General features: G+C 43.1%; 1 protein-coding gene across 1 annotated transcript in view; it reads right to left on the reverse strand.

Moving 5' to 3' along the window:
* Positions 1-15,310, reverse strand: part of LOC138071970 (histone-lysine N-methyltransferase PRDM9-like) — a 40,847-nt gene extending 25,537 nt beyond the window's left edge. The window contains 11 exon segments of the mRNA XM_068963329.1: positions 3-432; positions 769-1,339; positions 3,023-3,216; positions 4,397-4,464; positions 4,945-5,216; positions 5,433-5,534; positions 6,367-6,523; positions 8,261-8,310; positions 14,327-14,434; positions 14,708-14,831; positions 15,236-15,310. Coding sequence (XP_068819430.1) covers positions 3-432; positions 769-1,339; positions 3,023-3,216; positions 4,397-4,464; positions 4,945-5,216; positions 5,433-5,534; positions 6,367-6,523; positions 8,261-8,310; positions 14,327-14,434; positions 14,708-14,831; positions 15,236-15,310 — 2,151 coding nt within the window.
* Between the last annotated feature and the right edge of the window lie 1,864 nt (positions 15,311-17,174).

Below are 17,174 nucleotides of genomic sequence, written 5' to 3' on the forward strand. Positions count from 1 at the left end.
GTCCTCTGGTGTGTGATGAGACTTGCCTTCAAACTGAAGCTTTGCCCACACTCCCCACAAACATAGGACTTCTCCCCTGTGTGTGTCCTATGGTGTCTGATGAGATTTGGCTTCTGACTGAAGCTTTGCCCACACTCCCTGCAAACATAGGGCTTCTCCCCTGTGTGTGTCCTTTGGTGCTTGATGAGATGGGGCTTCTGACTGAAGCTTTGCCCACACTCTCCACACACATAAGGCTTCTCCCCTGTGTGTGTCATCTTATGTCTGATGAGATTTGGCTTCTGACTGAAGCTTTGCCCACACTCCCCACAAACATAGGACTTCTCCCCTGTGTGTGTCCTATGGTGTCTGATGAGATTTGGCTTCTGACTGAAGCTTTGCCCACACTCCCTGCAAACATAGGGCTTCTCCCCTGTGTGTGTCCTTTGGTGTCTGATGAGATTGGACATCGTGCTGAAGCTTTGCCCACATCCCCTGCAAACATAGGGCTTCTCCCCTGTGTGTGTCCTTTGGTGTCTGATGAGATTGGACATCACACTGAAGCTTTGCCCACATTCCCTGCAAACATAGGGCTTCTCCCCTGTGTGTGTCCTCTGGTGTGTGATGAGACTTGCCTTCAAACTGAAGCTTTGCCCACACTCCCCACAAACATAGGACTTCTCCTCTGTGTGTGTCCTACGGTGTCTGATGAGATTTGGCTTCTGACTGAAGCTTTGCCCACACTCCCTGCAAACATAGGGCTTCTCCCCCGTGTGTGTCCTTTGGTGCTTGATGAGATGGGGCTTCTGACTGAAGCTTTGCCCACACTCTCCGCACACATAAGGCTTCTCCCCTGTGTGTATCCTCTCATGTGTGATTAGACTTGACTTATCCTTGGAGCCTTGCTCATGCTCTCCATACTTGACTCTTACAATTCCTGAGACCCCTGCCTCCATGAATAATTTGCGTGTGTTCTCTGGATTCAGTTTCTGGCTTGTGGTGGGCTCTTCTGTCATTTTCTCATGCACCTCAGAACCCCCCATTTGTCCTTTGGGTATGTAGGAAGAGGCCGTTGAAATCCTCTTCAGCCTTATGCAAAGTTTGGGGCCTTTCAGCAAAGGATGGGGCCTTTCCTTGGGCTCTTGACCCTCTGGTTTGTCACTCGGGTTGTGTGGATCAGAATGTCGCTGCTGCTGATTTTGTTTGCCTGGGCAGGGATCCTCTGGTTGGAGATGGTCTCTTGCGGATGGTCTCAGGAGTATCTGAGAGGGGTGACTGCGTTGGACATGTTGGCTGAGGAATTTCTGACTGGAGAAGGACAGAGAGCAGGAGGCACATGGGTGGATCTTGGGCTTTGGTTCTGCTGAAAGAGGAAGCTTTTAGTCAGGTAGCTGATTTGCCATGGTAAAGCCTGCCCCAGTAATCATCTTAGTGTTGACAGTGCATTATTTGTCTCCCATCAAGTGTGTCTTTACAGTCCACTTTTCCATTCCATTTTTATTTTCTACATCTGCAGAAATCAACGAAGCTTGCATCAAGGGCCTTTTCTACATACCACCCAGTCTAGGGACCTTTCAGTAGCATCAGAGGCAGCGTCTCTCCTGATAGAGGTGGATCTGCAGGGACCTTTCCCTGCGTGTAAGTATCTGAAAAGTTGTGTCACAGTGGCCACAGGTATTTTACCCTATTGAGAGATAAAACTCTTGATGACTTAGGTAGAATCTTCCTGAATGGCTCCTTGTGAGGGGAAAGGGTCTATTAAGTTAGGGGCGCCTGGCCTGGAGCTCTCTACATATGGGAGGCAGCACAGGGGGTGGTTAGAGCAGGTGTGAGTAAAGCTGAATTTGAGGCTCCTTGTTCAAAGAGCAGCCTTTCAAAAAAACCACTCTGCAGAAGTGGGTTAGAGACTGGACGAGACCAAGAGGCCCAGGTCCCACTGACTACAGGTCTCTGGCTCCTGCTGCCCCAGTTGGTTCACAAATTGCTCCTCTCTCAGTTTTCTATACATCATAAAATAAAGACATGTCCTTTCTCAAGCCTCACCAATATTCATACCTCTTTTATTTCACAGTCTTAGTCCATTTAACATGCACTAGGAAGTCCTACTTAAAAATACATATCCAGCCAGACTCTTCATATCCTCACTCCCAAGCATCTTTACCCAGGCCACTCTCCCCTCATGTCTGGCAATGAACTGACCTCTGAGGGGACTCCCCGCTGCTGTTTCTTCCCAAAAATGAACCGAAGCATTATCTTAGCACAGAGAACATGCCGCTTGCAGCTGATAGCCACATGGTTGTTCTGTGTCACCCAGGAAGACCCCTGGGGCCTGCACATGGACACGGGCACTGAGGCTTCTGTGTTCCATCCAGCCTCCTTCCTCTCCATCTGTGCTTCCTCCTGTGACCACTGGCATGGCCTCTCTTCCCGGCCCTGAGGCTGCAGCACTGGCTGCTCCTCTGCCTGGAATCCTGGAATCCACAGGTGTTATCTCTACAGAGACCCTACCCCACCATCCTCTGCCACACCCCACTCTGTTCATGCTGATCCAAGGCACCTTTCCTGCACTGGTTTTCCTCAGAGCACCAGCCGTCTGGTATGAAGCCCATGCTGCCCCAAGGCAGTGGTTCTGTCTGTCTCAGTGCATGTAGCCCTGTCTGGCACAAAGTATGAACTCACATGACAACAAACTGAAACAGTAACTGAATGCAAATCACTGTATGCATGTCACTTAGAAATATGGAGGAAATGAGGAAGAAACTGGTAAAGGTGAGAGAGCTGGTAGGTGCTTAAAAACTTGCTTTTTGCTTCTAAGCCTTTCAGCAGAAGGTGATGTTGCATATTTTTTGCATGAAATATTGAAAATTAGAACTCATATTTTTAATATAAATATTTTTCCTAACAGTCTTATGAAATGAATCAAATTCTGAGGCATTTTAATTGCAACTTGACTGACTTTAGACTAGATTGGACTCTGCTTCAGAATCGGACCAGGGAAGCTCCCCAGAATGGGGTGGGGCGCTGGAAGAGGTGGGGCACTCACCTCTCTGGGCCGAGAGCTTGCTCTTCCCCCTGCTGTCCCGCTTGATGCCAAGTTCCTCGCCATACTCGTCCCCGTACCAGACCAGCAGCTCACAGCCCGGCCTGACCACCTGGCAGGTTCGGTAGAAGATCTGCCCGTGATACTGCAAGGCCACCAGGTTCTGCTCCTCATCATCCCGGGCACAGTTCACATACCTGGGTTCAAGGCCGGGAAAGGGAAAGAAACCACAGGTGACGAGACCTGTGATGAGACCTTTCGGACCATGCCCAGCTCCTTGCCTTCAGGCTCTGAGGCCGCCATGGTTCCCATCACCCCTCATGGGGACCTTCTGTTCATACCTTCGACCTGGCTGTGTGAATTCTTATATCCAGATCTTGTTTCCGGTCCTCTTCCTGGCTGGAATGCTTTTCTCTCTTTACCTATTAGCCATTGTCCAGAGCCCAGTTCCAGACTTGTCTCCACCTGGACTGTCCGTAAGACTGGTGACCTCCAGCTCCTCTAAACTCTAAATTAAGTTCTCTTTCATTCCACAGGACTTGGTACTCCTAGGCTAGCATGCACCCCTCAGCACTCACCCCAGCCTGCCTTCTCTCCAGAGGCTTTTCTCCAATCTCCTGACATGTATCCAGGGTCCTATTCACTTGCCCACCCCCTCCCATAGAAACATGGAGAGTGCTCTGACATAGCTTGAGACAGAGAACAGTAATAGTTTATTCACTTTCTGCCTGCCCTGATGAAAGTATAGGCCCTCATAGAATGGCCATGCTCACAGCCATCCTGCCCCCCATTCTTTCTCAGGTCTCAGGGCCCACTTCTCACTGGAACCGAGCCTGGGGAGGTTGTTGCCCACACGGACTTAAGGTCTCCCATGTTAGGTTACCCTGGTGCTGTGCAATTATTCAAAAATATAAAAATTAAGGTTACTATACTGTATTGGAGTTTAAAAAAGAAGAAAAAAAAAGAAAAAAATTAAGGTTACTATTCCTAAAATCAATTGGTTAATGTCTGTCTTTAGTATGTTCTCCAAAAGGACATGGGTTGTGTGATCTGCTTCAGTAATGAAGTTCACTGTCTAAACTGGGACATAGAGTACTTGGTAAGTGTCAATTAAGTGAGTTAAAGTGTCCCTGGTGAATCTAGACTCCTCAAGTTGTTTTCAAGTACCTCAGTTTTGTTGAGCATATAGACTTATATTTTGAGGGCACATGCTATATTTTTCTTTCTTTCTAATGTCTTTTGAAATGAAAGAGCATGATATGGAGGGAAAAGAGGAAAGAAGATGTGAAAGCTATTGAGGGGGACGGGCTGAGAAGGAAAGCGGGGTCAGCTTGAGGGAGGAGGGACATCTACAAACTGCAGGGTCACTGCACTCACCTCATCCAGTTGGCCAAAGACGTGTCCTTTCCATCCACATACTCGTAGCTGTTTCTCCCTTTGGTGACCTGAGTGTCAGATAAGAGATACAAGCTTTCTTCTCTCTTTTATTTTATTTTTTGGTAGTAAGTAATAGAAGAACTTTCCCTCTGCTGGCATTGGTGCTCTTCAGCCTGCATGGATTCAACTGCCAGTCGGACTACACAGTAAGCTCCTTAATCATCATTTCAAGTCTGAGTCTATTGGCACACTGAAGGCAAGGGCTCCACAAGTGAGGAGTCACTTCTGTATGCCTGTACCACTGTCTCCCACATCTCCTCTGATCTTTAGATAGAAGTCTTGTATGCGTGTACCACTGTCTCCCACCTTCCTCTGATCTTTAGATAGAAGTCCTGTGTTCATGCCCAGTGCACACAGTACACAGAGCTGACTGTGTCATTGCCGACCATGTCATCACCATCCATGTCCTTGCATGTAGACATGAAGTACACCCCCACCACACACAAATGATTAGAGCCAGAGGACAGGGAAAGAGGGCTATTTCTCACCAGCCAGGAGTATCCACTGTGGGAGGCCTCTTCATTGTATGTGATCTGACCCTCATAGGGGCCAAAATGCAGGCCCAGCGGCAGATCGGATGCCTCGTTCCACACTCCAAGCCCAGCCTCAGGAATGCCCGATGGTCTGATACTTAACCCAGGGGGCAGAGTGAGGGCTGAGCGGTTGGCATGCCCCTTTTCCACTGCAGAGTCCTTTACAAAGGTTGGGGGCCCATGGGCAGCACAGCTGTCGATGAAGAAGTTCTGACATTCCTCACAATCTGGAGGTGAGAGGAACAGGGATGAGGGGAGGTATAGTGATGTTGCTGGTCGTAAAGACCTTCAGAAAGAACTGGGGCACTCATGGTCTTTGGCCTTGAACCTGTACCCCAAGTCATAGAGGAAGGGGATGATTGGGGGACCAAATGGTGAGGTGAGGTTATTGTACCAAGGTCTCATAACCCCTTCTCCATGAGTGGGCCGGCAGGGTCACTCACACAGGTAGTCGTCATCCTGGAGCTCGCTGACCTCTGGGTACACATGGCCCTTTCTTTCTCGTAGACTGTACCTCTTCACTTCAGTCTCCTTTCTTCTGAGTTCTAACATGGAGAACAGAAGCTAAGCAAGGCTGGTGGGGTCTGGAGAATTAGTCCCTGTTTTATCAGAAAGTGTGAGATCTCCTACTTGTCTATCTATACAGTTTGTTAAAACTTTTTCACATTTATTTTTCAAACTTTTACTTTTGTATTTTTATGTTTTAATGATACATTATTTATTTATTGGCCATGTTGCATGGCTTGTGGGATCTTAGTTCCCTGACCAGGAATGGAACCCACACCTCCTGCAGTGGAAGTGTGGAGTCATAACCACTTAACCACCAGGAAGTCCCTTCTCTATACTTTGTTTCTTCTCCCTTTAACTACTGGCTCAGGAGACTGAGGCTCCACACTGACCACAGATGCCCAGTTCAGTGTTAGCTTCCTGCACTTCCCGTTAGTAGGTTTAACTTCCCAACCTTCTTACTTAAGACATAGTTCACTGACACATCTACTCAGAAAATATATGTTAAGGGCATGACATGTAAAGCATTGAGCAGAAGTTTGTGTATAAATACTAACAAAGCGTGGTCCCTATCATCACAGCTGGATTTATCGAACTACTTGTAGGTGTCAGCACTTTTGCATTTAATGTAATGCTTCCAAACACCATATGAGTTATGTATCTGTATCTTCACTTTATAGATGAGCAATCGGGACCTCAGAAAATGTATAAGATTTTCCCAAGGCCCCAGTGCTAACTTTATGTCTCAGATCAGTCCAGCTTAAACCCATGCCTACCCAAAGTCCACACCCCACACCTAGGCCATACTTATTAGCTTTTCTACAGGGATTAGAGGAACTAATTAGAGGAACTCCCCAAACTTTATCTTACCAACTTTGTGTCTGGGGTGCTGTCCAGGGGTCCTTGCTTCTCTGGGAGGGGGCACTGGTTTCTGAGCCTGTTTGGAGCCAGTTTTCTTCAGCAGTTTTGCTGCTCCTGGCAATTTCTTCAAACTAGATACCTTATTTAACGGTCCCCTGGACAATCTCTTCCATGTGAGTAAAAGACAACATGCATTTCTTTAGTTCTTTAGGACTGTATGGAGTGTTTTCACATGCATGACTTTAGTTAATACTTTGACAATTCTTGTAAATACCTGGTGGAGGGGGGCTCTGAACACTGGAGTGTAAAAAAAGGACCTTAGTGGGTAGTGAATCAAAACTAGAATTCATATCTTAAGATTCTTTCTCTTCAACTTTCTGCATAAAAGTGAGAGCAACGCAGGGAGAATAGCTTGAGGTCAGGGAAAGAAGAGGGTAAGGGCTCATAGAGAAATCTGTGAAGTTTTCTATTAATTAGTGGACCTTTGATGGATGAGGAAGTATGGAAAATTACAGAGGGGACAAAACACATCTGGAAAATAAGGTGACAAAGCAGTGAGATTAAGAAGAGAAAAGATGATCCGCAGAAACACATTCAGACAATAAAGAAAATAAGCTGAAAGTTACAGGTTGCCATGTCCTAGAGACAATGTTTGGAATTAAAGTAGCTGGCTTCATAAATTTTCCTTGAAGAAGGCTGTACGACTAGCGGGCTCTCCTCAGTTTCCTGATCTATAAATTGATATACATGCTAATTCTTAATGTTATAGTGGACATGAAGTTTAAAAACATTCAACAAATCGTTGTGTGAGCTATTTAATACAGTATGAATGTGAGCGTACATCCCTGCCATCAATGTATCCCCTTGACTGCTTTTATATTTGAAGTCTAACTCACAAATACTATCTTAAGTATTCCTTGACCTTCTTATTCCTAAATGAATGTTTAAATGTGGGGTCACTCATTCACAAAACATTCAGAGGGCCCTCAGGGGCTTTGAGCGGGGCCTGGACTTCTGAGAATTAATGGGTATGGGCTACACTCTCAAAGCTCACGAAACAGGGGCAGGCTAAACAAATGATTCCAAACAGGAGAGTTGTCTAATCAGAGCTCAGAGGAAGGACTTGTTACTTCCTCCTACAAGAATGAGCATTTGAAATCATGTCTAGATGATGAGTTTCTACTCAAAAGCTGGTAACCTATGTGAAGTCCTTCAGTTATTTTTTTATTTGTTGTTTTTGAGTCATAAACCTGAAGCTTGTCAGAGCTGCAAGTTACTTCCTTTTATTGAAGTAGGAGTCTCTGAGTTAGGGATCATGTCACCTTCTTCATCTTGGACCGTCCACTCTACAAAGTGCCCAACATGTCCTTAAGCTTCCCTTAGTCAGATATCCCTCACGAGCACATCACAAAAGAACTGAAGTTGAAAACATCTCTCAGATGAATGATATAAAGATGTATGAAGAAACTTTATAGAACTATGGAAGTTCTAACCAGTTTGTAAGGGGTTTAGAGAAGGTGCTTTGGATTAGATTGTACCACCAGTGATACTGTGATCCCACGAATATAATCAAACATTTTTTTTAACCTCAGTTCTTGATCTATAATGGTGATAGCTATATATCTACTTATAGGTACTGTAGGATTGTTTTAAGGTTTAAGTAAGTTTATTCACATAAAATGCTTCAAGTCTGAAATATTGTGAAAATAATGTAACAAAAGAACAGCCTACTATATTTGCTGTTCTTACTAACTATAAAGATGGTGATGATATCAGACATTGTGCTAAAGATTCAGGACAGGAAGGCAGCAGTCTCCAGGATCTCTGTGTTTTCTCCTATTCTCACCTGTGACTGGATCCATGAGGAGGATTTTTTTGTCAACAGGATTTGGGAGACATTCACCTTCTGGTGTTTACTGGGCTCCCCTCTGAAGGCCATCCCAGAAGGTTTACCTAAAAAATGATGAGAATCAGTGTTTTGGTTGGTAAATGTTTCCAAACTCTAGGCATTCTAATTAAGGACACAGAATTCTGAGCCAGAGAGTGACAAGGACAAGGATTACCAAAGGAGGAATGGAAAGTGATTTCTGTATCATCAACTCCTATGCTTCCACTGGGAGCATAACATAATTTTATTAAAATTAAAAAAATATGAAACTTCATCTGTGCTTCATCTGATGTCCATAAAGTATCTAATAAATTTACTAGACTTTCATGACAAAAATACTTAACAAAGTAGAAATAGAAGGAAGTGACTGCAATATAATAAAAGTCATATATGAAAAGTCTATCTCTAACATCATAGTCATCAATGAAAATCTGAAAACTTCTAAGATCAAGAGAAAAAGGCAAGGATGCCCATTCTCAACGCTTCTATTAAACATAATATTAGAAGTCCTAGCCAGGGCATTAGATTAGAGAAGGAAACGAAAGGCTTCCAGTTGGAAAGAAAGAAGTAAAATTATGTCTGTTCACAGAAGACATGGGAGAAAATTTTTTAAATTACACACACACACACACACACACACACACACACACACAACCTGCACAGAAAGTTGCACGGTACAAAATCAACATTCAAATATCTTTCCATGCATGAATAACAACCATTCCAAAAAGAAAAATAAGAAAACGATTCTAATTATGTTTTATTTTTAAAGTTATAGTCAAGAGCTAAGTTTAAATTAAAAAAAATATATTTGTACCAGATCTTTGTTGTGGCATGTGGGGTCTAGTTCCCTGACCAGGGATTGAACCCAAGTTCTCCACACTGGGAGTGTGGAGTCTAAGACACTGGACCACCAGAGAAGTCCTGATAATCTTATTTATAATAATACCAAAAAGAATGAAATAATTGGGAGAAAACATAAGGAGATGAAAGACTTATACATTGAAAATTACAAAGTATTGCTGAAAGGAATCTGACGTAAGTAAACAAAAAGGTGTCTCACGTTTATGGATTTGGAGACTTAATATTATTAAGCTGTTCATACTAACCAAAGCAATTTAAAGATTCAATGCAATTCCTATTAAAATCCCAATGGATTTTTTTTCAGATATAGAAAATTCATCTTATAGTTAATACAGAATCTCAGAGGACCCCAAATAGGCAAAACAATCTTAAAAAGAACAGCAAAGCTGGAGGCCTCTGATTTCAGAACATATTACAAAGTTACAGTAACCAAAAAGTATAGTTTTGCATTAAGTACATGCTTAGTCTCTCAGTCGTGTTGACTCTTTGCAACCTTTTAGACTGTAGCCCACCAGGCTCTTCTGTCCAGGGGATTTCTCAGGCAAGAATACTGGAGGGGGTTGCCATTTCCTTCTCCAGGGGATCTTCTTAACTCATGGATTGAACCCACATCTCCCATGTCTCCTGCATTGAAGACAGACTCTTCACCTGCTGAGCCACTGAGGAAGCCCACTGGCATAAAAACAGACATACCAATCAGTGGAACAGAATAGACAGCTAAAAATAAATTCTTGTATACATGGTCTAATGATCTTCATCAAGGGTGTCAAGACAACATGGAAAGTTTAATCCCTGTAATGAATGGTGCTGGGGAAACAAAATATCCATATGCAAAATAATGAAGATCTTACATCATGAAGAAAAATCAACTCAGAATGGATTAAAGACCTAAATGTAAGACTTGATAAGACTCTTAGAAAAAAAAAACCCAAGGGTGAAGCTTCACAACATTGAATCAGCAATGATTTCTTAGATATGATACCAAGTGCACAAGTATTAGTAACAAAGTAAAAATAGACAATGAGACTACATTTATCTTAAAACCTCTGTACAGCAAAGGACACAGTGAAACAGGAACAGAATCAAACAAAGGAACAGAGTGAAAAGACATCCTACAAGATGGTAGAAAATATTTGTAAAATATGTATCTGATAAGGAGTTAATAAGCATACACCAATATGAAGGCTACCTATAAGCCAGGAAGAGAACCTGATTGACCACTATGGCACCCTAATATCAAACTTCCATGCTCCAGCATTGTAAGAGAACAAATTTCTGTGGTTTAATCCATGCAGTCTGTTTTGTTATAGCAGCCTGAGCTGACTAACACAGTGGGAGAAGGAACTGAATAGACATTTCTCCAAAGAAGATACCCAAATGGCCAACAAACATATGAAAAGATGCTCAAGATTACTAATCAATAGGGAAATACAAATTAAAACCACAATGGAAATTATCTCATACCTTCTGTGATGGCCAATATGAATAAAAAGACAATAACAAGTTTGGTAAGGATATGGAGAAATTGGAACCCTTATACACTATTGTTTGAAATGTAAAATTTTCAAACTTTATAGAAAACAGTATGGAGTTTGCTCAGAAAATTAGAAATGCCGTATGATCTAGCAATCCAACTCCAGAGTATATTTCCATAAAATTGAAAGCAAGATCTTGAATAGTGTGCATATCTATGGTCATTGCCACATTATTCCCAGTTGGCAAAATGTGGAAGCAATCTAAATGTTCATTGGTGGATAAACAGGTAAAGATTATGTATATCTTATATATATTATATACACATGCACACAATGGAATATTTTGAAGCCTTAAAATAGAGTTTTTTCATATGCCACATCAAGGATGGGCCTTGATGATATTATACTAAGTGAAGTGACCAATCAAAAAAGACAAATATTGCAAGATTCCACTTCTATGAGGTATCTAAATTAATCAAAACCATGGGAACAGAAAATATAATCGTGGTTGTGAAGGTTAGTGAGGAGGAAGAATCAGAGAATTGTTGCTTAATGGGAGTAGGGCTTCAGGCATACAAGAGGAAAAAGTTCTACAGATTTGCTGTAGAACAATGTGTACATAGTTAGCAATAGTGTACCATACGCTCATAAATTAAGAAGGTAAAGATGTGCAGAGGCACAGTGAACCATGGAGTATTATTCCCTATGAAGAATCTCTCTTCATGTCAAAACCTTTAGTTTTCATGCTTCTTACACTAGTTTTGATAACCTAAGGGAACAGATGGACTTCCCTGGTGGCACAGTGGATGAGAATCTGCCTGCCAATGCAGAGGACACAGGTTTGATCACTGGTCCAGGAAGAGTCCACTTTCTGTGGGGCAACTAAGCCTGTGTGTCACAAACTACTGAGCCTGCATGTGCGCTGCAACAAGAAGCCAGTCACCACAACCAGAGAAAGCCATGCACAGCAATGAAGACCCAGTGCAGCCAAAACTAAATAAATATGTATATATTTTTAATCTGGGAGAACAGAAATCCATAGATGGAGAATCCTAGAAATATCTAAATTGCTTTCTCTACTCTAGGCAGATTAACCCTTCTAAACTCTCTGAGCAGTGGAAGAGGAAGTGAGCTGCTCACTTATATTTTATAATGATTGTACTTCATTTTTTATTTACCTGATGCTGTCTCTGGTCAGTGAAATGTGGGAAAGATCAGGGAGAATAAACAGTTCTCTCAAACCCTTTCCAAGAATCAAAACAAAGACTCCACCAGAAAATTACTAGAGCTAATCAATGAATATAGTAAAGTTGCAGGATATAAAATCAACACACAGAAGTCCCTTGCATTCCTATACACTAATAATGAGAAAGTAGAAAAAGAAATTAAGGAAACAATTCCATTCACCATTGCAACGAAAAGAATAAAATACTTTGGAATGTATCTTCCTAAAGAAACTAAAGACCTATATATGGAAAACTATAAAGCACTGGTGAAAGAAATCAAAGAGGACACTAACAGATGGAGAAGTATACCATGTTCATGGATTGGAAGAGTCAATGTAGTGAAAATGAGTATACTACCCAAAGCGATCTACGGATTCAATGCAATCCCTATCAAGCTACCAGCGGTATTTTTCACAGAGCTAGAACAAATAATTTCACAATTTGTATGGCAATACAAAAAGTCTCGAATAGCCATAGCAATCTTGAGAAAGAAGAATGGAACTGGAGGAATCAACCTGCCTGACATCAGGCTCTACTACAAAGCCACAGTTATCAAGACAGTATGGTACTGGCACAAAGACAGAAATATAGATCAATGGAACAAAATAGAAAGCTCAGAGATAAATCCACACACCTATGGACACCTTATCTTCGACAAAGGAGGCAAGAATATACAATGGAGAAAAGACAGTCTCTTTAACAAGTGGTGCTGGGAAAGCTGGACAACCACTTGTAAAAGAATGAAACTAGAACACTTTCTAACACCATACACAAAAATAAACTCAAAATGAATTAAAGATCTAAATGTAAGACCAGAAACTATAAAACTCTTAGAGGAGAACATAGGCAAAACACTCTCCGACATAAATCACAGCAGGATCCTCTATGACCCACCTCCCAGAATACTGGAAATAAAAGCAAAAATAAACAAATAGGACCCAATTAAACTTAAAAGCTTCTGCACAACAAAGGAAACTATAAGCAAGGTGAAAAGACAGACTTCTGAATGGGAGAAAATAATAGCAAATGAAGCAACTGACAAACAACTAATCTCAAAAATACACAAGCAACTCATACAGCTCAATTCCAGAAAAATAAAAGACCCAATCAAAAAATGGGCCAAAGATCTAAATAGACATTTCTCCAAAGAAGACATACAGATGGCTAATAAACACATGAAAAGATGCTCAACATCACTCATTATCAGAGAAATGGAAATCAAAACCACAGTGAGGTACCATTTCACACCAGTCAGAATGGCTGCTATCCAAAAGTCTACAAATAATAAATGCTGGAGAGGGTGTGGAGAAAAAGGAACCCTGTTACACTGTTGGTGGGAATGCAAACTAGTACAGCCACTATGGAGAACAGTGTGGAGATTCCTTAAAAAACTGGAAATACAACTGCCTTATGACCCAGCAATCCCACTGCTGGGCATAAACGCCAAGAAAACCAGAACTGAAAGAGACACGTGTACCCCAAAGTTCATCACAACACTGTTTATAATAGCCAGGACATGGAAACAACCTAGATGTCCATCAGCAGATGAATGGATAAGAAAGCTGTGGTACATATACACAATGGAGTTTTACTCAGCCATTAAAAAGAATACATTTGAATCAGTTCTAATGAGGTGGATGAAACTGGAGCCGATTATACAGAGTGAAGTAAGCCAGAAAGTAAAACACCAATACAGTATACTAACACATATATATGGAATTTAGAAAGATGGTAATGATAACCCTGTATGCGAGACAGCAAAAGAGACACAAATGTACAGAACAGACTTTTTGACTCTGTGGGAGAGGGAGAGGGCGGGATGATTTGGGAGAATGGCATTGAAACATGTATAATATCATATAAGAAATGAATAGCCAGTCTAGGTTCAATGCAGGATACAGGATGCTTGGGGTTGGTGCACTGGGGTAACCCAGAGGGATGGTATGGGGAGGGAGGTGGGAGGAGGGTTCAGGAGTGAGAACTTATGTACACCCATGGTGGATTCATGTTGATGTATGGCAAAACCAATACAGTATTGTAAAGTAAAAAAAATAATAATAAAAATAAATTAATTAATTAAAAAAAGAAAAAAAAAGAATTAGTTTCACCTTAAGGTAAGTGGTGTTATTTTTTATACACACATAAATAATGAATCTTGACATAATATGTTAATCACTTCCTCTGCTAAAAGATTTAATCCAATAACCAAATTATTATGAGATTAGTATTAGAGACCTCTTTGGTGAATTTATAGTCTAGGGTATGTTTAATTGCCTTTAATTAAGGATGTTTAGCAAAAATAATTATTTTTAGAAAGAATGATACATTTTAAAGATAAAACAGAAAACACTGGAAAACCTATACCTTTACCTTCACTCAGGCTCATGTCAATACTCAGCCACAACCACTTTAGCATGATGAAAATTATGTTTTCTTTGCTAATGGCTGAGATGCAGTTGAGACCTAAGCCCAGGCTGGTTTCTTGAAGACACCTCTAAATCCTTCTGGCCCCTCACCTTGTTGCCTTGGTGTCCATTCTTCCTCAGAATCTTCAGTGTCATCTACCTGGGGTTTGATGACCTGCCTGCGGTGATGCATGAAAGCTGGTTGAGTGGCTCTGAAACCTGGAAAGAAGCAAAATATATGTTATAAGAAGGAGGCACAAAGCACAGAAGCAATGGAAAGTGTCACAAAGTCAGGGAAATCAGTAGAATGGGCTGGAAGAATGGGTCAACCCCACTTTGATACAAAACAATAAAAATTTCCTCCAGGTTAGTCTCCACACAAAAGGGAACTGTGAGCAGAAGAAGCCACCTAAGAGAGGGCCAAGTAAACACTAAGGGTGAAGACCCGTTACATGTTTTCCAGGCTCACAGGCATCCAGCACTTCATGTTACCTATAGCAATCAGTGCTTTGTAGTTCCTTTTTACATTCCTATATCGGACTTTTCCCCATTCTCCCATCTCTGCCCATTCTTCCTTGGTGAAGTATATGGAAATGTCTTTGAAAGCATCTTTGGCCTAAGGAAAATAGTAGATTCCATCGGTGACTTACTAATATATGTCAGACCTTAGAGCTGACTTCTCCTCCACCTTTTGTGCAGGGAGTAGCCTGAAGCTACTGGATGGTCTCTGTGAGACAGGGATGAAGACTTTCCTTCCTGCCTGTGTCCTGCTTAACTGAACAAACACTGAGTATTTTTCTCACTCTCCCTGGACACAGAGAAGTTGATGATGCTAGTGTCCTGTTTTGTCCCACTCCACCCCAGCATCTCAGACAGGACCAGGCATTCCCATCCTGTGTACGTTCACAGAGAAGTTCACTCAGCTGCCCAGGCAAGCAGTTTGTGGTCCTTCAGGGGCCGGTGCCATGTCCTTCCTATAGAGCTGGCTTAGAGCCCAGCTTTGCCACCTCCACCTCTCACCATGGGCTTCCATTCTGTTCTCCCAGCATCTCCCTCAGTGCTCTTCTCTGGAGACCTGTTTGGGCTCATGGCCATGGGACTGCCTCAATGCCAAGGTGCCTGTGGAAGAAGAAGATGTTGAGATAGCCCAGATCACTGTCCAGAGCCTGGTCTGTCTTTCTTGGGTGGAGTGTCCAGGGCAGGAAGGTGTGGGGAAAGTTGGAGTGAGGGTGTTGGTGGGATGGACGGATCCTGATCAGCTATGACAGGCCAGCCTAATGTGAACTAGATTTGGTTTCTATGGTTCCCCTACAATTCAGCCCCTCTGAGGAAAGGCACTGGGAGGGACATGTCTGTGGGTAACAGAGGGAGTCCTGAGGAGACCTAGAAGCCCCTAACTGCTGGACTGGGGTCAGGCTGAAATCAGGGCTCTGTTCCAGTGCAGGAAAGGGAATATTTCTCTAAGAAGTGTTTTGAGGATCTCCGCCTGGGAACTCGGAAAAACCTGGGCATATCATGGGTTCTACGTTTAAGAGACAAGTCGCTCCACTTGAGGAGATCTGGGACATGGGGGCTGAAGGAACTGGGATCCTCAGACAGAGGGGACTGGGGATGTTTTGGCTGATGTAGCATGTTCAGGGTGAGAGAACTTTGGATCTTTGAGGCTGAGGAAATCGGAGGTTTCTTGTTAAGGGGCTTTAGGTCTCTGACAGGCAGGACAGTGGGAGTCTTGAGGACGACGAGTTTCAAGAGCTCCCAGGCTGAGGTATTCAGGGTCTCCGAAGTTAAGGAAATTTGGTCTCTCTGCGGGTGCTATTTTGAGGGTGCCTCAGCCTGAGGGGAACTGGGGTTACTCTAGGTATTTGAGGGTCACAGCACTAGAGGATTTGGTGTTGCTGGGAGTGAAGGGACTTGTAGTCCCTGAAGCTGAAGAGACGCGAGCTCCCTTCAGGTTAAGAAAGCTGACGGGATTTGGGGCCTCTCACCCTGGAATTTGAAGCCATCAGGATAAGGGTTTGTGAGGGTTGTGCAGGGTGTGTTCCCGTAAGTCTCCCAGCTGTCCTGCGGCGCTGCCAAACCTGGCCCTAGGCTCGTTCAGAGCTCGGTGGTGTGGAGTCCTGCCGCGTTGAGGCGAAGTGAAGGGCGAGCAGCCAGCCTGTATCCTGTCAGGCACAAGCGACCAATCAGCGTTGTGACAGAGGCAGTCCTGCCAATAGGTGCTGGAAGGGTGTGGAGAGAGAAGGAGGCCCCACCCAACCGCTCGGGGATTGGCTGCTCAGGGGGTGTGTCTGTCAAGAAGCCTCCAGCGCGCAGGCGCATTTTGGCCATTTTCTTTGCTTGTTTCCAGGCATTGCCTTTTAGGCCTGTATCCTCAAGTGGGCGGGTTGTCCTCAGGCTGGATGTTTCCTTCCAGTGCCCTCAGCTAGAATCTCAGCTCCACTAGATGGCAGTCGTGCTCCCGGACTTTCTCCTAGGCCCACTTGTGAAGTGAAGTGAAGTGAAGTGAATTGAAGTCCCTCAGTCGTGTCTGACTCTTTGCGACCCCATGGACTGTAGCCTACCAGGATCCTCAGTCCATGGGGTTTTCCAGGCAAGAGTCCTGGAGTGGGTTGCCATTTCCTTCTCCAGGGGATCTTCCCGACCCAGGGATCGAACCAGGGTCTCCTGCATTGTAGGCAGACGGTTTACCATCTGAGCTCCAGAGACCTTTCCTTAGAAAAAACTTTTAACCTCAAAGTAGAAGTGGCACTGATGAGTAATCTGTGTATTTAATGTAGGTATCAAAAGCCTTCAGAAATGAGATATAAATAAAACCTTGCAAGTGTTTTCTGTAAAACGAGGCAAAGAACTGGAGGACAATGGATCCACAGAGCTGAGTTTGCTTGACACCTACTAAACTCACAAGATAAAATAAGGACACTGTTTCTGGCCATTAGGTAGATTTGCTCACAGAAAAATA

Source organism: Capricornis sumatraensis, chromosome X (genome assembly GCF_032405125.1).
Source record: "Capricornis sumatraensis isolate serow.1 chromosome X, serow.2, whole genome shotgun sequence".
NCBI lineage: Eukaryota > Metazoa > Chordata > Mammalia > Artiodactyla > Bovidae > Capricornis > Capricornis sumatraensis.